At 37.0% G+C, this 16,637-nt stretch overlaps 1 protein-coding gene across 12 annotated transcripts in view; it reads right to left on the bottom strand.

Moving 5' to 3' along the window:
- Nucleotides 1-16,637, bottom strand: part of ERC2 (ELKS/RAB6-interacting/CAST family member 2) — a 532,940-nt gene that overhangs the window by 279,638 nt on the left and 236,665 nt on the right. For 9 of the 12 annotated variants that reach the window (XR_003399297.1, XR_003399301.1, XR_003399302.1 and 6 more), the window contains one exon: nt 13,521-13,532. The exons of the other annotated variants lie outside the window; for them this stretch is intronic. Coding sequence is in view for 1 of the 9 variants with exons in the window: in XM_026857422.1 (XP_026713223.1) it covers nt 13,521-13,532 (12 nt within the window). In the remaining 8 variants the exon portion in view is untranslated. The remainder of the gene's footprint in view (nt 1-13,520; nt 13,533-16,637) is intronic. 12 annotated transcript variants of the gene reach the window in all.

The raw sequence follows: 16,637 nt of genomic DNA, 5'->3' as shown, positions 1-16,637 counted from the left end.
ATAAATAAAATAAAATAAAATAAAATAAAATAAAATAAAATAAAATAAAATAAAATAAAATAAAATAAAATAAAATAAAATAAAATAAAATAAAATAAAATAAAATAAAATAAAATAAAATAAAATAAAATAAAATAAAATAAAATAAAATAAAATAAAATAAAATAAAATAAAATAAAATAAAATAAAATAAAATAAAATAAAATAAAATAAAATAAAATAAAATAAAATAAAATAAAATAAAATAAAATAAAATAAAATAAAATAAAATAAAATAAAATAAAATAAAATAAAATAAAATAAAATAAAATAAAATAAAATAAAATAAAATAAAATAAAATAAAATAAAATAAAATAAAATAAAATAAAATAAAATAAAATAAAATAAAATAAAATAAAATAAAATAAAATAAAATAAAATAAAATAAAATAAAATAAAATAAAATAAAATAAAATAAAATAAAATAAAATAAAATAAAATAAAATAAAATAAAATAAAATAAAATAAAATAAAATAAAATAAAATAAAATAAAATAAAATAAAATAAAATACAAAATAAAAGTTCTGTTTTATTCCATAGTTACAAATTGAAGGGCTTCATGGGCATCTTCCAACCCATTTGATCATTCAATACAGAGGAGGAGTATCCAGCAAACACCCATGATGAATAAATACTAGATGACAATGATATTGGAAGTTATTAAAGAAGAGATGAAGACCATCACACAAAATATTCTAAATAAAATTTGATTCTTCTAGTACATTAGACATTCGCTCGTAACATACTTCTCTAGGAATTACCTTACTGTATGTTAAACTGAGTTTATTCATTTTTTTAACCTAGATCAAGTCATTGCTCTGAACTGTAAATGCACAGCAGACTGTAGCTATGCTACTCCAGTAAAAACCGGCCAATCACAATCGCAAAGGAATTCCAGCCAGCAAGTCAGCTTCACCAGGTGCCCAACGCCTCTGTACAAACACATGCAGCGTGGGGAATAAACTATGGGGAACTAGAGACACGTGCGTGCCTGCAGGGCTACGATCTTACTGACATCACGGAGACGTGTTGGAATGGAAGGAAACGGGCCCTTTAGGAAGGACAGGCAGCGGTGGGTGGGGGGTGTCACCCTCCCTGTCAACGACCGGCTGGAGTGCATGGAGCTCTGCCTGGGGACGGATGGGGACCTGACCAAGAGCTCATGGGTCAGGATTAAAGGGAAGGCAGGAACAGGACATGTTGTAGTGGGGGTCTGCTACAGGCCATCCCACCAGGAAGGCCAAGCAGAGGAGGCCCTCTATAGACAGGTAGGAGCAGCCTCACGTTCACAAGCCCTGGTCCTCATGGGGCACTCCAACCACCCCAATATCTGTTGGAGGGACAACACTGCAGTGCATAAGCAATCCAGGAGGTTCCTGGAATGCACCGATGATAACTTCCTTCTCTAAGTGACAGAGGAGCCAACCAGGAGAGGTGCTGTGCTGGACCCTGTCCTCACCAACAAGGAGGGGCCTGTGGGCAGTGTGAAGCTCCAGGGCAGCCTTGGCTGCAGTGACCACGAAATGGTGGAGTTCAAGATCCTCAGGACAGTGAAGGAGGGCTCACAGCAAACTTGCTACCCTGAACTTCAGGAGAGCAGACTTTGGCCTCTTCAGAGACCTGCTTGCCAGAGTACCACGGGCTAAAGCCCTGGACGGAAAAGAGGCCCAAGAAAGCTCGTTAATCTTGAAGGATCATCTCCTCCAAGCTCAGGAGCGATGCATCCCCATAAAGAGGAAGACAGGCAAAACCACCAGAAGGCCTGCACGGATGAACAAGGAGATCCTGGCCAAACTCAAACATAAAAAGAAAGCCTACAGAGGGTGGAAGCAAGGACAGCTAGCCTGGGAGGAATACAAAGAAATTGTCCAAGCAGCCAGAGATCAGGTCAGGAAAGCCAAAGCCCTGCTGGAGTTAAATCTGGCCAGGGATGTCAAGGGCAACAAGAAAAGCTTCCGTAGGTATGTCACTGATAAAAGGAAGGCTAGGGAAAATGTGGGCCCTCCGTGGAAGGAAACAGGAGACCTTGTTACCTGGGACATGAAGAATGCTGAGGTACTGAATGACTTTTTTGCCTCAGTCTTCACCAGCAAGTGCTCCAGCCACACCACTGAAGTCACAGAAGGGAAAGGTGGGGACTCAGAGAATGAAGAACTGTCCACTGCAGGAGATCAGCTTCGAGACCATGCAAGGAACCTGAAGGTGCACAAGTCCATGGGACCTGACAAGATGCATCTAGGGGTCTGGAGAGAACTGGCGGATGAAGTGTCTAAGCCACTATCCATGATATTTGAGAATGTGTGGCAGTCCATAAGTTCCAGCTAACTGGAAAAGGGGAAACATAACCCCCATTTTTAAAAAGGGAAAAAAGAAAGACTCAGGGAACTACAGATCAGTCAGTCTCACCTCTGTGTTGGTGAGATCATGGAGTGGATCCTCCTGAAAAATGTACTAGGTCACATAGAAGATAAGGAGGTCATTGGTGACAGCCAACATTGCTTCACTACGGGAAAATCATGCCTGACAAATTTGGTGGCCTTCTACAACAGCGCTCATGGATAAAGGAAGAGCAACTTACATCATGTACCTGGACTTGTACATGGCTTTTGACACTGTCCCACATGACATCCTTGTCTGTAAATTGGAGAGACATGGATTTGATGGATGGACTACTCAGTAGATAAGGAATTGGCTGCATGGTCGTATTCAAAGAGTTGCAGTCAACGGCTCAATGTCCTAGTGGAGAGCAGTGCTGAGCAGCATTCCTCAGGGGTCAGTACTGGGAACGCTGCTGTTTAACATCTTTGTTGGGGACATGGACAGTGGGACTGAGTGCACCCTCAGCAGGTAAGACAATGACACCAAGTTGTGTGGTACAGGTGACGCACTGTAGGGAAGGGATGTGCCATCCAGAGGGACCTGGACAGGCTGGAGATGGAGGCCCATGCAAACCTCATGGAGTTCAAAAAGGCCAAGGGCAAGGTTGGAGCAATCCCAAGCACAGCTACAGGTTGGGTGGAGAATGGATTGAGCAGCCCTGTGGAGAAGGACTTGGGGATATCAGTGGATGGAAAACTGAGTCAACAATGTGCACTCGCAGCCCAGAAAGCCAACCGTGTCCTGGGCTGCATCAAGAGAAGTGTGACCAGCAGGTCGAGGGAGGGGATTCTCCCCCTCTGCTCTGCTCTCGTGAGACCCCCCTGCAGTGCTGTGTCCAGCCCGGGGGCACCCAGTATAAGGACATGGATCTGTTGGAGCAAGTCCAGAGGAGGGCCTCAAAGATGATCAGGGGGCTGGAGCACCTCCCTTATGAGGACAGGCTGAGAGAGTTGGGGTTGTTCAACCCGGAGAAATTAAGGCTCCAAGGAGACCTTATAGCAGACTTCCAGTATCTAAAAGGGGCCTACAGGAAAGGTGGGGAGGGACTCTATCAGGGAGTATAGGATAGGATGATGGGTAACAGTTTTAAACTGAAAGAAGGTAGATTTGTATTAGATGTAAGGAAGAAATTCTTCCCTGTGAGGGGGGTGAGGCCCTGGCACAGGTTGCCCAGAGCAGCTGTGGCTGCCCCCTCCCTGGAAGGGTTCAGGGACAGGTTGGACGGGGCTTTGGGCAACCTGGGCTGGTGGAAGGTGGCCCTGCCCAGGGCAGGGGGGTGGGACTGGATGAGCTTTCATGTCCCTTCCAACCTAAACCACTCTATGATTCTAAGACAGGTGAAGGAAAAGACAAATAAATTCTTATACATATAGCCTTTGTCCCTTATGAAGTCCAGACCAAAGAACCTAGAGCTCCTTAATCTTGTTGTGCAAACAGCAATATGCTATTAGATCAATTACGGTAGCCATTCATTCTACTTATTTTTTTAATTGAAATGTCTTTGTAAGAAATAAACATCAGTATCATAAAGACCCAGACCCTCGATCAGCAAAAACACAAATATCAAAACAGTAGTAGCATTTAGCTCTTGTTAGTATGAATATCACTAATTGTAATGACTACATTTAAACATGTTCGCTTGTGGGTTTTCCTTCTTCTGGAATAACATACAAAATGATCTCGTAGTTCTAACTACAGTACACTGACTTCCTTCAGTCCAACTTTCAAAGACAAATATTAACATTTAATTTCTGCATATATATGAGTTTCTTTACAATGTCATTTTACAGTAGTGTGTAACTGTTGTCTAAACTCCAAGGTCTTCATCTCTGATAGGTATAGAAAATCACACTATTTCATTAAGTTCCCTGCTTTAATTAGCCACCTGGGTACCTTGGCCAAAAAATTGGTAACATCAGCCAAAAATCCGTGTTACATGCTTAGTATAGCCTTTACTCTATTTCATAAAGATTTTTTTTCCTCAAAGTATCCAAAAAAATGCAGACATGCAAAATACTCCCAAGAGCAAAATATGTAACATTTTCTAAAGGAATATATCTCTCTAATAATTTTCATTACATTGATCAGCATTACAATGGGACCAGCTGCCTGAAAGTGAATAAAAAAATTCTCCAGTATGCTAAGAATCTGTACTTCTAACAAATTTTTAAAAAGCAATAAACTTACCAAATAATGCTTTCAGGGGAAATAAAAAATGCTTTATGAAATACAACAATTTAGTCAAAACAAGTAATTTCTATAAATAGGAAAGTCTCAAAGAAAACATTTTGAAATTGAATCCAGTACATATATTTTAAATTATCAAACATCTTCACCTATTCTTCTATGCATGCACTGGGTACAACATTACCAACATCATTACTTGAAAAAATTACTTTCCTTTTTAACAGATCATCTCCTTCTCCTTTGTAAATAGTCCACACCTTTAAAAACAATTAATGTATGTGAGCAATAAAATGAATTTTAGCATTGTACAAGGCACTCTGTATCTCAGTAGCTAGTCATGCAGAACACCTGATCCTGTAAATCCTGTCCGTGTCAATGTCCATTCTTGAACTACATTACTTCAGTACGACTCAGTAGAAGTACTTCCAACAGTTCTGTTCTCACGGTCTTAAAAATGACAGTATGCATAAGTTCCCATAAGGGTAATCCTTTAAATTTCCAATCCAAGTCAATTGAAATCAATAAAATAGAATTTACATTAAGATATGAACAACATTAAGTATTGTTTCTTGCATCTTCCTGGAATACAAATGCATTTGCTACTACCAATCTATAAGCCTGAAAAACAAAGATTGGTTAGACTCTAGCAAACCGAAATACCACAAGAGATACTAAGAGGGTTACTGACAGACACATTCCTGACACAAATATTCCAGGACACTGTTTATTCACTTGCAACCCATAGATGGATTTGTCTGAGGAAAATAGGTATTAGCATGATAAGAAAACCTACATTCATGACAGGCTGAAATTTTGATATGGCAAAGAAAACATAAAATGCCTCAAATAACCATAATTTTTCTAAAAGAAAGCCCTTGTGCTTGACTGCTAATTTTATTTAATGTTAGACTCTAGTCACCTTAACATTTATCATATACTAATAAAAAGTAGTATCTTTCTGTGCTGTCATTTGCATTTACAAAAACTTTCACTTTTTTTTTTTTATTAATCCAGATTTTTTTAAACCTAAAGAATTATTAGTATTCAAAACATGTTTTAAAATTTGGGGATTTTTCTTATTGTTAACCTTTCTTACTTTCTTTTGGTTAACTAATGCAATTCTCATGATGATTTAAAAAAAAAAAAAAAAAAAAAAAGCATACCTTAAATGCAAAAACAAAAGAAAGCATCCCAACCATTAAGAAATTAATAACTTTAACACAGCCAGCATGTCCAGCAGATCTGAGCTTCAAAGTAACTTTTATTCTTTCTCCATTGATGGCAAAAAATTTATATTGGGATTGACCCTCTTTTTAATGATGTAATGATGCTCAGAAGCTAGACCGCTTGTATATTCTAGTCCAAAACATTCATCTAGCTTTATGCCCTGATATAAAATGGCAGGGAGCAATGATCATAACCACAGGAAGAAAAGAGATTAAAATTTATTAACATTTAAATTTATAACATTTTATTTCCATCAGCATTTTGACTTTTTACTTGTGAAATGAAATCTACTTAACTGCAAAACTTTCTTACCATTGTACACGATTTTTTACTGTGAGATCCACTGACTAGCAAACATGTCATGTTACAGCAACACAAAATGCAAATATTTATTGCTAGTGCATTTGTTAAGGGAGAGGAATGAATTAGTATGCCCAAAGCTTCACAGAAGTCATTGAAGTAAGGTGTGTCACAGCTGCAGTACCAAAAAGGGCAGAAGAAGGGTACAAAGCAGCTGTCTGGTTCTCCCAACAGGGAGTCTTCAAAACACAGAAAAATATATATATGTTGTGGGGCTAAATGCATCAGCATGAACTGTTTCAGTGATGTCCTACCAAAACTGATCCACAACCCACACCGAGTGCATATTCACCCTGATACAATATAATCCACCCATTAAACAAGCAACATATGTAGAATGGAGCCTACGAAAGTCCCAAAGTTATAATTAAGCAATTTACCTTCCAACATGTTACCTCCTCCAGAGTAATTATTTCACTTGTCTCTTGGGTTATTCAGACAGTCTGATGATGAAGCTGCTATGAATATCTGATCTGTTACTTTGTTTAAAATGGGACCAAAACATGTAATACTTTCTCTGCACAGCCTCTTTATTCCATTTGATAACACTACTCAATGCTCCCATATTCTGAGAATATAAGTGACAGATAACTCTCCGCTTTAAGTAGGACATGGCTCATACTAATTCACCTGGAACTGAAGTAGGACATTGGCATAAATCAGCTCCATTCTCTATTCCAAAGCTATTAGACCGTGGAAAAAACAAAAACAAAACAAAAAAAACAACAACAAAAAAAACCCACAACAACCCATTTCTTCTGCTTCGTTTGAATTTGAGAATCTTTCTGATTTTCATGTGAAAATTTGACAGACCAACATAGGAAGCTCACAGATTAATACAGACCACTACATAGGCACATATAAGTAAAGTGGTTTGAATGAAGATCTTTCCTGGAGTTTTGTTGAGGCAGACTCAGAAGGAAAAAAAAAAAACATAATTTTTTCCACATTTTTTATCATAAAGACCACATTTTGGAGGAATACTTCAACCCCAAATCCCAAGCGATTCCTTTCTTTGCATGTCTGACTAACCTATTAGCATCACATATAAAAAATCCTGTCTACCCTGTCTCACCTTTGCCCTTCTTGCCCTCGCTATTCCAAAGCAGAAAATCTAGCAAATTTTATTCCCACCTTTTTTCTTTTCTCTAGAAGAACCATATTTTCTCCTCTCTATTTATCACCAAAAAGGAGCGGGGGTAAGACTTCAACTGCCTGAACTAATCGCCTTTATAATTGTCTAAACTCCTTAACTGTGGAACAACATAACCTACCACCCTACAGCTGAGCCTGTGACACAATTCCATTTTTACAGCAGTGCTATCTGATTTTGTAACTGAAACAAATATCAGTTCTACAGTGACATGATTGGGAGTAGCTCAGTTTCCCGGTTATAATATGGGATTAGAAGGAAAGTCTGAGTGGATGCCTCCTGGAGAGACAGGAAAATGTTGTCACCCTGGGTCTGGATTGCCCCTGCTGCCAGGAAGGCTAACAGGGGACATTAAGAAACGAAACAAGCTTATGATAACTAAGATTTTGTTGCCTTTTGGACAAGAGAATTTGGAGGAAGGTAATACTCTCTGGTTAACTTTGGCCAAACTGACTTTATCTTTTGATAATAATTACCACAATTGATAATATTACCACAAGAACTCAATATTGTCATCTCTTACTGAAGAAGGATGCTTTGTCTCTTTCTGCCATTCACCTCAAGATGAGACTACAGCTAACTCCATGTCACAGTTCATACTCCATCTACTCACCAGAACTGAGAAGCACCCTCTGTGTTCTCTCTATGTTGATATAAAGGACTGGAATCAAAATGACCAGCATAAAAAATGGGCAAAAAAATAATCCAAATCAAATAATATTTTTAAAATTTCCAAATAATTTGATTCCTACATCCCTAATTCTTTAGTTGACTGCAAAATTACTGCAATGCCCAGTTACCAATTATAAAAATGAATTTTAGTACATTCAATGCTTTCATTACATTCCCAGCTCCTGTTACCAATGGATTACATAGCCATTTCAGTCTCACTCAAAGGAGCAAGCTTGGAGCCCACACAAATCTATAGGTCTCAAAAAACACAAGGCAATTCTATTACTGGGCTAAAAAAAAAAAAAAAAAAAAAAAAAAAAAATTCAAATATCCCTTTAATTCTTTACACACACACCCCTTTAAATCTCATTATTTCAAGTGTTTGAAGCCTAGTTTAAGATTTCTTAATATTCAGATTATGACAGTGCTTCAGTGTGACAACTGTTTTGCCTCCAGATGCACCACAAAAAGATATTGTTGCCTTGAGAGAACCAACGACTCTGCCTGGTAGAAATAAAACGAGTGTCACAGAAGTCACTGAAACATTTCTCACCTCAAAGACAAAAATGCGGGAGGAAGGGTTTACCTAACACGCAATCTGGGAAGTTTTCCAAAATCTTTGTTTAAGAAGTGTTTAGTCTGACACAGTTCCCTCCAAAGCCCTAGAGAGATGCTAGAAATATCCACATGAGGATAATGCCTGAATGAAAAAGACCTACTAAAATCCTGTTCCAAAGTATGGTTCATATCACTTTGTTTCAACACGTATCTGCACTGCAACCACTGAAACTCCAATACAGTGCAGTGCACTACTGTCTTTCTCAGCACATTCTTACTGGATGACACTTCAGATGAACATGTGTGAAATCCGTACCAGAAGACTCATCTGTCACACATCTCTTGTACACCCAGGATTGTTCTGCATTTTCTTCTGATGTTGTTCTTTTAAAATTTTTTTTTAAAAAAACCCCAAACCTGCTGATGACAGGACACTAGATGAGAGGGATATTTGATCTGATTTAATATGGCAATTGCTTGCTCAGCTATTTTATTAATTGATACCATTAGCGATAACTGTAGCCAGTAACTGGAAATGGTTTGTTGCCTGATATTTGAACTAAGCAGTTGCAGTCCTGCTGCTGCTTCATCAGGTTCTTTCCAGCTGTTGTCCAGGTAAGCTTTTATCTTTTTTCCTTTTAAAAAAACCCTCAAACCAACCCAAACAAAAAGACAAAAATACCCTGAAAATAGACAAACAAACAAAAAAACCCCAAAGAAGCACCAGCTCCTGACTCTGTCCAGTTATTCTCTTCACCCAACTGCTCTATAGCATATCCAGCTCAGCCTGACAGCAATCAGGATCAAATCTCCTCTGCTGCACTCCATGTTTCATTGCAACTTCTGTCTCAATCAAATCTTTCAACTGCAGCTCCTGGATCAACCTAGCAGTTCTCAGAATCAATCCAGCCATTATCATTCAATACATAAATCAAACTTTACATGCTTATGCAGTAACCTCTTCAGACCTTCAAATAAATGTCATATATTTTGTATGATTTCTTGTTTTGACTTCTCCTTATTATAAATTCAGATCAGAGCCTTTCAATCCAGTCACAATCATGTTGTCCAGGCATGTTGCTCCCGCATTATGGAAGCAAACAATGCGAGTGGAAGAAGTGATTCCACCAACAGCCCAATTCCTAAATTTAGTTTCTCTGTCTCTTTTCAGTCACAGCTTTTTGAGGGTAAGCTGTGCTATCTCACAATGATTCTTCACTCGCACACCCCTCCACTGTACACAGGGACTCCTGACAGCTTTGCACCCAGGCAGTCACCGAGCTCCCCAGAGTGCTCTATGGCTACTTAATTCAGACATTCCAGAGGTGAAAAAATCTGCACTGTGGATCTTCCCCACGGGAATACTACTGGAAGCAGCAGGTCTAGAGAAGCACGAGAAATATCGCCCTATCTTGAAATTAGTAACTGGAAAGGGAAGAGTAACAGCTCCTTGTGTTCTTTCTTCCCCAGCTCAGAACTGAGTTGTCAGGTCCTACCCAATCCAAAGTGAATATTTTTCCTTCAGAGAAGTAGAGCTCTTTTCTCCTCATATCCAGTTTATGCTGCATATCCATTTACTTCCACAGAGTATTTGCACTCCAAATCAAAACCAAAAAAAAAGAACATCACTGAGAAATAACAAAATATCCTTCTTTATTTAAATAATACATTTCTAGTTGTCTCAGAAATTATTATTTTAACCTCTGCATGCCTTTAAGCAAACTGAAAGGGCAAAGTATAGACCTGAGCAGGCAGGTTCAGGAGTCAGTGGGATAAAAATGAACAACTACGCATTATCCCAGGGACCCATATGTATCATTTTATTGTTCATCACTGATTCCTGCTTATTTTGTAATATATTATTATTTTGCTATTTTTAAGAAAGTAGAATTCCAAGGAAATAAACTTTCTACTTCACTATTTCTTAAATAAAATGAAATGTAAATGTACACAAATTCAAAACCACACATGTAATCAGCTAAATCTAAATAATCTCTTCTCAATTCTCTGTCTCTTTTAAAATGTTTAAATGTTAAAATGTTCACAATGTTAAAATGAGGATTCCGTATATGTTGCAAACAGACTAAACCAGAAAGACATGACAACAATCTGCCTGTTATCCAATGTGACAGCTATGTTTCTCACTCAGAATAACCAGTCTCTAAGAAGAGTAATGTATATCACAGATTCTCTCAGTTTTCCTTAGTACACTATCTCAGTTTCTCCAGGGAAATTATCTTTGAACAACATATCATTCTGTCCTTGGAACCATCAAACTGACATTTGACAAAACTGTGGAAGGCTCATAAGTTAAATTTAAAACTCCATTAAACCTTGCCTTACACATCTCATTGAGCTCTAGCCTCCCACGGAAACAGTGAGGAAGGCCAACACCAGAGGCTGGTGGGAAAATTTTCAGCACTGGTCAGTATATTATACATGGAAAAAATATCCACCTCCTCTTTATCTGCAGTTTGGATAGTATATAAACTGCTGTAACCTAAACGGAAAAAAAAAAAAAAAACAAGACCAAACCGTACTGATTCTTGTGCTCAGAACACTTTTTTATTTTATAGGTAGATGCACATGAGGGGATTATGCCAATGTATTTGATTTTCTCGTTTGCCATCAGTATTAATAGCCTGTCAGGTTATAAAACAGATGCAACATTTTATAAGCATTCTAACCCAATATAAATATAGATAAAATGACAACTATGAACATACTGATAAACAGAAATTAAAGAAATTAATAGATCTGTTTCTTAAATTAAGTTTTGACCTTAATGATGATTCAAGCTGCGAAAACTTAACACTTCACTGAAATCCCACAATAAACTCTAATCATACACTACAACTTATCTAGGACTCTAGGGATGAAAGTTGGCAGGGTTATGAGGACAGTTTGCTTCAGCAAGGTCAGCTGGGTTTTTTAGGTCAATAAAACATAACAGAAATTGCACCTCCAACTGCTGAACAAATGTTTCTGCATACCAATCATTGAATTCCAGTGAAATCAACCATAATGACAACCGCATAGCATAATACCTTCCTTTAAGCTCTCTCCAGCTCGAGAGATTTTCAATCAATGTTGAGTATGTTCTGACAGAAATGACAGAGTGGCCACATACAGACAATACTTTTATCATAGAAAACTCCAGAGCAAATGCATTTAATTAATTTCTGGAAGAAATAAATATTCTGAAAACAAATTGTTTATGTATTTTTATAATTCAGGTGTAATAACTATTCATTTAAGCACATTAAAAACTCATAGTAGATAGAAAATTAAAAGAAAGTGTTTATCCCATTCATTACTGCAGTTATTAGCCACAAATTTCAGAAACAAGATTTTCCATCTGGAAAGTAACTTGCAATTGGGACGTGCATTAAAGCACATGAGGAAAAAAGAAAGAAATCTTGTCTTGTCAGTCTTTCCGTATGAGCCAACTTTTGCCATATAGTTCAAAGGCATCCACGTCAGAAATTTCTCTGACTTGTCTGAACCGTGAAATGTGAACTCTGCTTGGATTTGAGACTAAGATACCAAAACTCTCCCAAACTGGCAAACTCTGCTTCTATATGAATAGAGGACAATGCTGTGCAAAATTATACACCAACACAAAAATTCTGAAAACTTCAGATTTGAACACATTATAAAGGCAGACTGGACATGTGCCATGATCCTAGTCCAATGTGCAGCATGGCAACCTGATACCTGGAACTGTATCTGCAAATGCAAAACTTGGAAATCCACCTGAGAGTCTTTGCAGCATATACCCTCCGTTATACTCCAGTCTGATTGATCTATGAAGTAAACACTTTCCACCTTGATAATGATTGAAAACCAAGTCTGTTTCTGCCTAAATCAAAGCTCCCCATTACAGGAAGCAAAACATTAAGCAAGTTTCAATCATCAATTTCGGAAACTGAAAAATAAGGGATGAGGTTAAGAGTATAGAACTAGCTTAAATATCTGTCACGGAAAGAAAAAAAAAAAAAGCCACACTCAGAAATGAATGGGGAAAGGAAGCAGCAGATGAACCTGTAGTCCAAACCATATAAAGTTATTGGTTTCTAAAATATCAAGTAGATGCTTCAAGATTGTGCCAATTTACACTTTACAGGCTTTCATAAGCATGAGAAAGCAAAATTAACATCAAGGCCCACTAAGAGAAAAAATGTTGACTAGATCCATTTTTACTTTCAATAAGCACCACAAGACAGGTAATAATACTTGATAAAATGATAAGATTACTCAAAAACTCCCACACAAGCACAAATGCTAGCTAAACTAATCTAAAACCTGCAAGAAAGAAAACCATGTCTGACTAGACGATGCCATACACAAACACAGCATATAAAACACACATACATACACATCCCACTTGCAGTTATGTGCTGGTCCTCAGTCTGGCCAGCACGAACAGCTATAAGTTTCTGAACCAGAAGCTGAACCACCGCAACTCATCCTATTATGTTTGCAATAACAGAAAAAGGGGTGACAGTAAAGTATTAAGAATTCTGATCTTGGGTATAAATCTCTCTGTATACTATTGCTATTGTCCCATCCATTACCTACCGGGTTGGTTTATCTACCGAAAAGTTATTCCCAATGTTGAACTTCCCAAATGAAGATAATAAAAGTAAAGCTGAAAGAAGAAAAAAATATTCACACAAAACAACATGTGAATTGAATATGTTGTTAATGAACATTTTTTTCTTACAGACTTTTGAAAAAAACACTCATTCACTGTAAAGTTTCTGATCTAGAAATGGAATGACCAAAAACTTCACCACAGGGACAAGCGGGATCAAAACAAAAACCAAAAAAAGACAAACAGAAGTTATTAATATGGAATCAAAATGGCCAAATAAATGAAGCTTCAATGAAAACCTTCATTGTGGAAGGAGCAATTAAGTAGGAGAGCAGAAAATACTGACCTGGAAGTCAAGCTGGTTGGAGTAGGGATGAAAGCAGCAGTTTGGAGAAAAACAGATAGGGAGGAAGACAGCAAAAGAGAATAAAGGGAGGAACACATTAGTTCTTTAAAAATATAACAAGCAGATGTTATATCAGCAGATTTTATTAAAAAAAAAAATAAATGAAAAGGGAAAGAGAGAAGTAAAATAAAATCTCTGTAGCAATATACCCTTGCTGTGCACTGAATAAAACAGAAATGTTAAAGTAAAATGGCATCTTGTCATTTGTGGACTGTGGAAAACCATCCATATCCGTAACTATCCAAATGCATACACAAACTGAATGGATCAAGTTAGGTGGATATTGGTGGCGTTTGCTGCCACACAAATGTCTCATCATATGCCACACAGTCTTTTTTTGAACTGACATAGATTTGATGACCCACATTCATCAAGTCTACCCATGAAAGCCAAAACAGTTAAACAATTTGTTCAAAGATATCATTTAGAAGTTCACAAAGCACTGGATCTATTAATCAAAGACAGAGATTTGCTCTCCCCACCAGGAAATACAGACCCTTCTAACACTGACAGAAATATTTTTCTTCAGTCTGGAGAATAAGGTTAATACTTCATCACTGAAAATATTCTGATAACTTATTTGTTTAAAAGTACCTAACATGTCCTTTCAATTAAGTAAGACAAAAAAATCCCTGCCTGACAGCCAACTAGATTAATCCTTAAAGTTCTCACTGGTCCGCAGTTTTTCATTCACTGATGAAAGGGAAATTTTTTAAAAAGCCACAAAAATACTTTTTTTGAATGCAGTTATTCCATTTGCTGATGTTTTGCCATTTATGCAATGAATTGTCAGTGCTGTGTGGACTTATTTTCATCAGAATTAAAATCCAAATCAATTCAGAATTAATTAATTGTAGTCTGAACACCCCAAGAGCTTAAATGCACATCTATGTTATTACCCAAGCTTACCACTGTATAGGAGAAGTGGATAACAAAACCCCAAACTTTTTGTTTAAAAACAAACCAGTTTTGCCTCACAGCTAGTAGATTATTTTAAATGAACTTTCATATTGTTGCAAGCTTTGCTGCGAATCAAGCAAATGACCCCCCATCTAACGTACCACTGGAGAAAAGCAGATCCAAGATTTTGCAATCTACACTTGTTCTCATCACTTTCTCCTTTCAGTCTGAATTTATTAATGGGTAATTTATATCCGTTGCATTATGTGCCAACACTTTTACAGAAATCACTCCTCTTTCACCGAAGTGCTTACCCCTTCACATATTTATAGAGAACAGGCATCCCTACTGAGCCTTTGTTTTGCCAGAGAAACAAATCACTGTTGTTTGGACTCCTCCTGTGACACGAGCACTCCTTTCCTTTCATTACCCTACCAGCCCTCTCTGCACCTGTTCGCAGTTTTCATTCAACCTTCTCGAGTACGACTGGTGAGAAGCATAGAGCAGTGTTCCACATGGAGTCTTGCTAGCGCTTGATGACATTAATACCTTCCTATCCTTACTGCAAACATCTATTCTGACATATCAGGATCCACACCTCATTATTTAGAGGTCTGCTTCATTATTTAGAGAGCTCATAATGACACTGCCATAAGCAAATTCACCCAGTCTTCCTCTTCCTAAACTATATCAAGGATTATCCGTAGTTTACAGCTGGCAGTAACTGGTCCTAACTTCACAATCATGCATTTTGTACTATTGTATTTCACTTATTTTCACGATTCAAAGTACCTAGCATATTTCATAAATATACTTTTCATTGTAACACGGTTAATAAAAGCATTAAACAATATACTCCTTCCGCCTTGACAGTTCCACTTCAGCTGCAGTTACCTCTATTTGGCTAGGCCCTTCACATTAAAATTTAAGCTGATCACTATCTTACCCAGTTTCATTTACATTATAAAAAAAAAAAATAAAAAAAGAAAAGAAAAACCCACCACATTTCCTTCATCAAGAAAAATAAAGAAAAACATCAATCTAAGTTTACCGAAAGTTCATTATGCTGGGATACATTACATTTAATTTTAACCTGTTCTCATAATAAACAGATAAATCATGACAGATGTAATAAAAGTTATAAACCAGTTTTAGTATAGGAGGAGGAATTAGTTCTCCTATGTAGTAATTTTATAAAACACAAAATTAATATATATCAAGTAATTTAAGAAACAGACCAACATGTTTTTATACATGAGGAACAGTATGAATCTTAAGAGATGCAGCTCAGAAGGGTGATGGTTTCTGTGGCAAGAAAATCACATGAAAACCAAAAGTATTACCATTCTCATGAAATCAGCTTCAGGATTATTAATAATGTTCATCTGCCAAATAGCATACACTTAAAAATTTAATTGGCCGTATCTTGAAGCAGATACTTCTACCCTTGGGTATTTGACACTTTCTGTGTTGATACTTTCTGATAAATAGTAGAAAGTTAGGATTCGTCATCTTGTTTTAATTCTTTTTTGAATTTGTAAGTGATAACTGTATTACAAATATTTTTACTTTTCAAACTGATTTATACAGGTACACCTCATTGTGCTGATGAATTTATATGTGATTATAATAAATATTCCGAAGATACTATGGTTTGCAATGCTCTTAAATTATAACTCTGTCAGAAAATTCTGTTTATAAATTTTAAGAATTTATGTTGTTGCAAGCATCTCGCAATGTAAAGATGTTGGCATAGAACCGAACATGGATCCCAGCAAGCCATTAACCAACAAATACATTTCAAAAGAGCGTTCATTTTCCTACAAAACCCCAGAGATGCCCTTGCATCTGAAATTAGGGGAAATGTTAAAGATACGCTGTTTCTGAGCAAGAAAAAAATGAGAAAAAATAAGGAGAGAAAATAGCAACCTAAAGCACATTATATGAATTACAAAACAGCGGGACAAGAAGGAAAGAACATTTTCAAATATGCTTCTGTTAAAGTTGCAGTCATTTTCACAATGCTTTATTCCCATAAAGTGGGTAAACTGAGCTTTGGCTCCACCTCTTCCCTTCAATAATGAGCCAATCAAGTAGTCATTACAAGCAGAAAAAGTAGTAGCACTTCATAAAACGTGACAGCAATTTACACTCCAC

This window comes from Athene cunicularia (assembly GCF_003259725.1).
Source record: "Athene cunicularia isolate RWA chromosome 12 unlocalized genomic scaffold, athCun1 chr12_part1, whole genome shotgun sequence".
NCBI classification, from domain to species: Eukaryota; Metazoa; Chordata; class Aves; order Strigiformes; family Strigidae; genus Athene; species Athene cunicularia.
The sequence above is the reverse complement of the archived record's forward strand: the minus strand, read 5'-3'. Positions and strand labels throughout refer to the sequence as shown.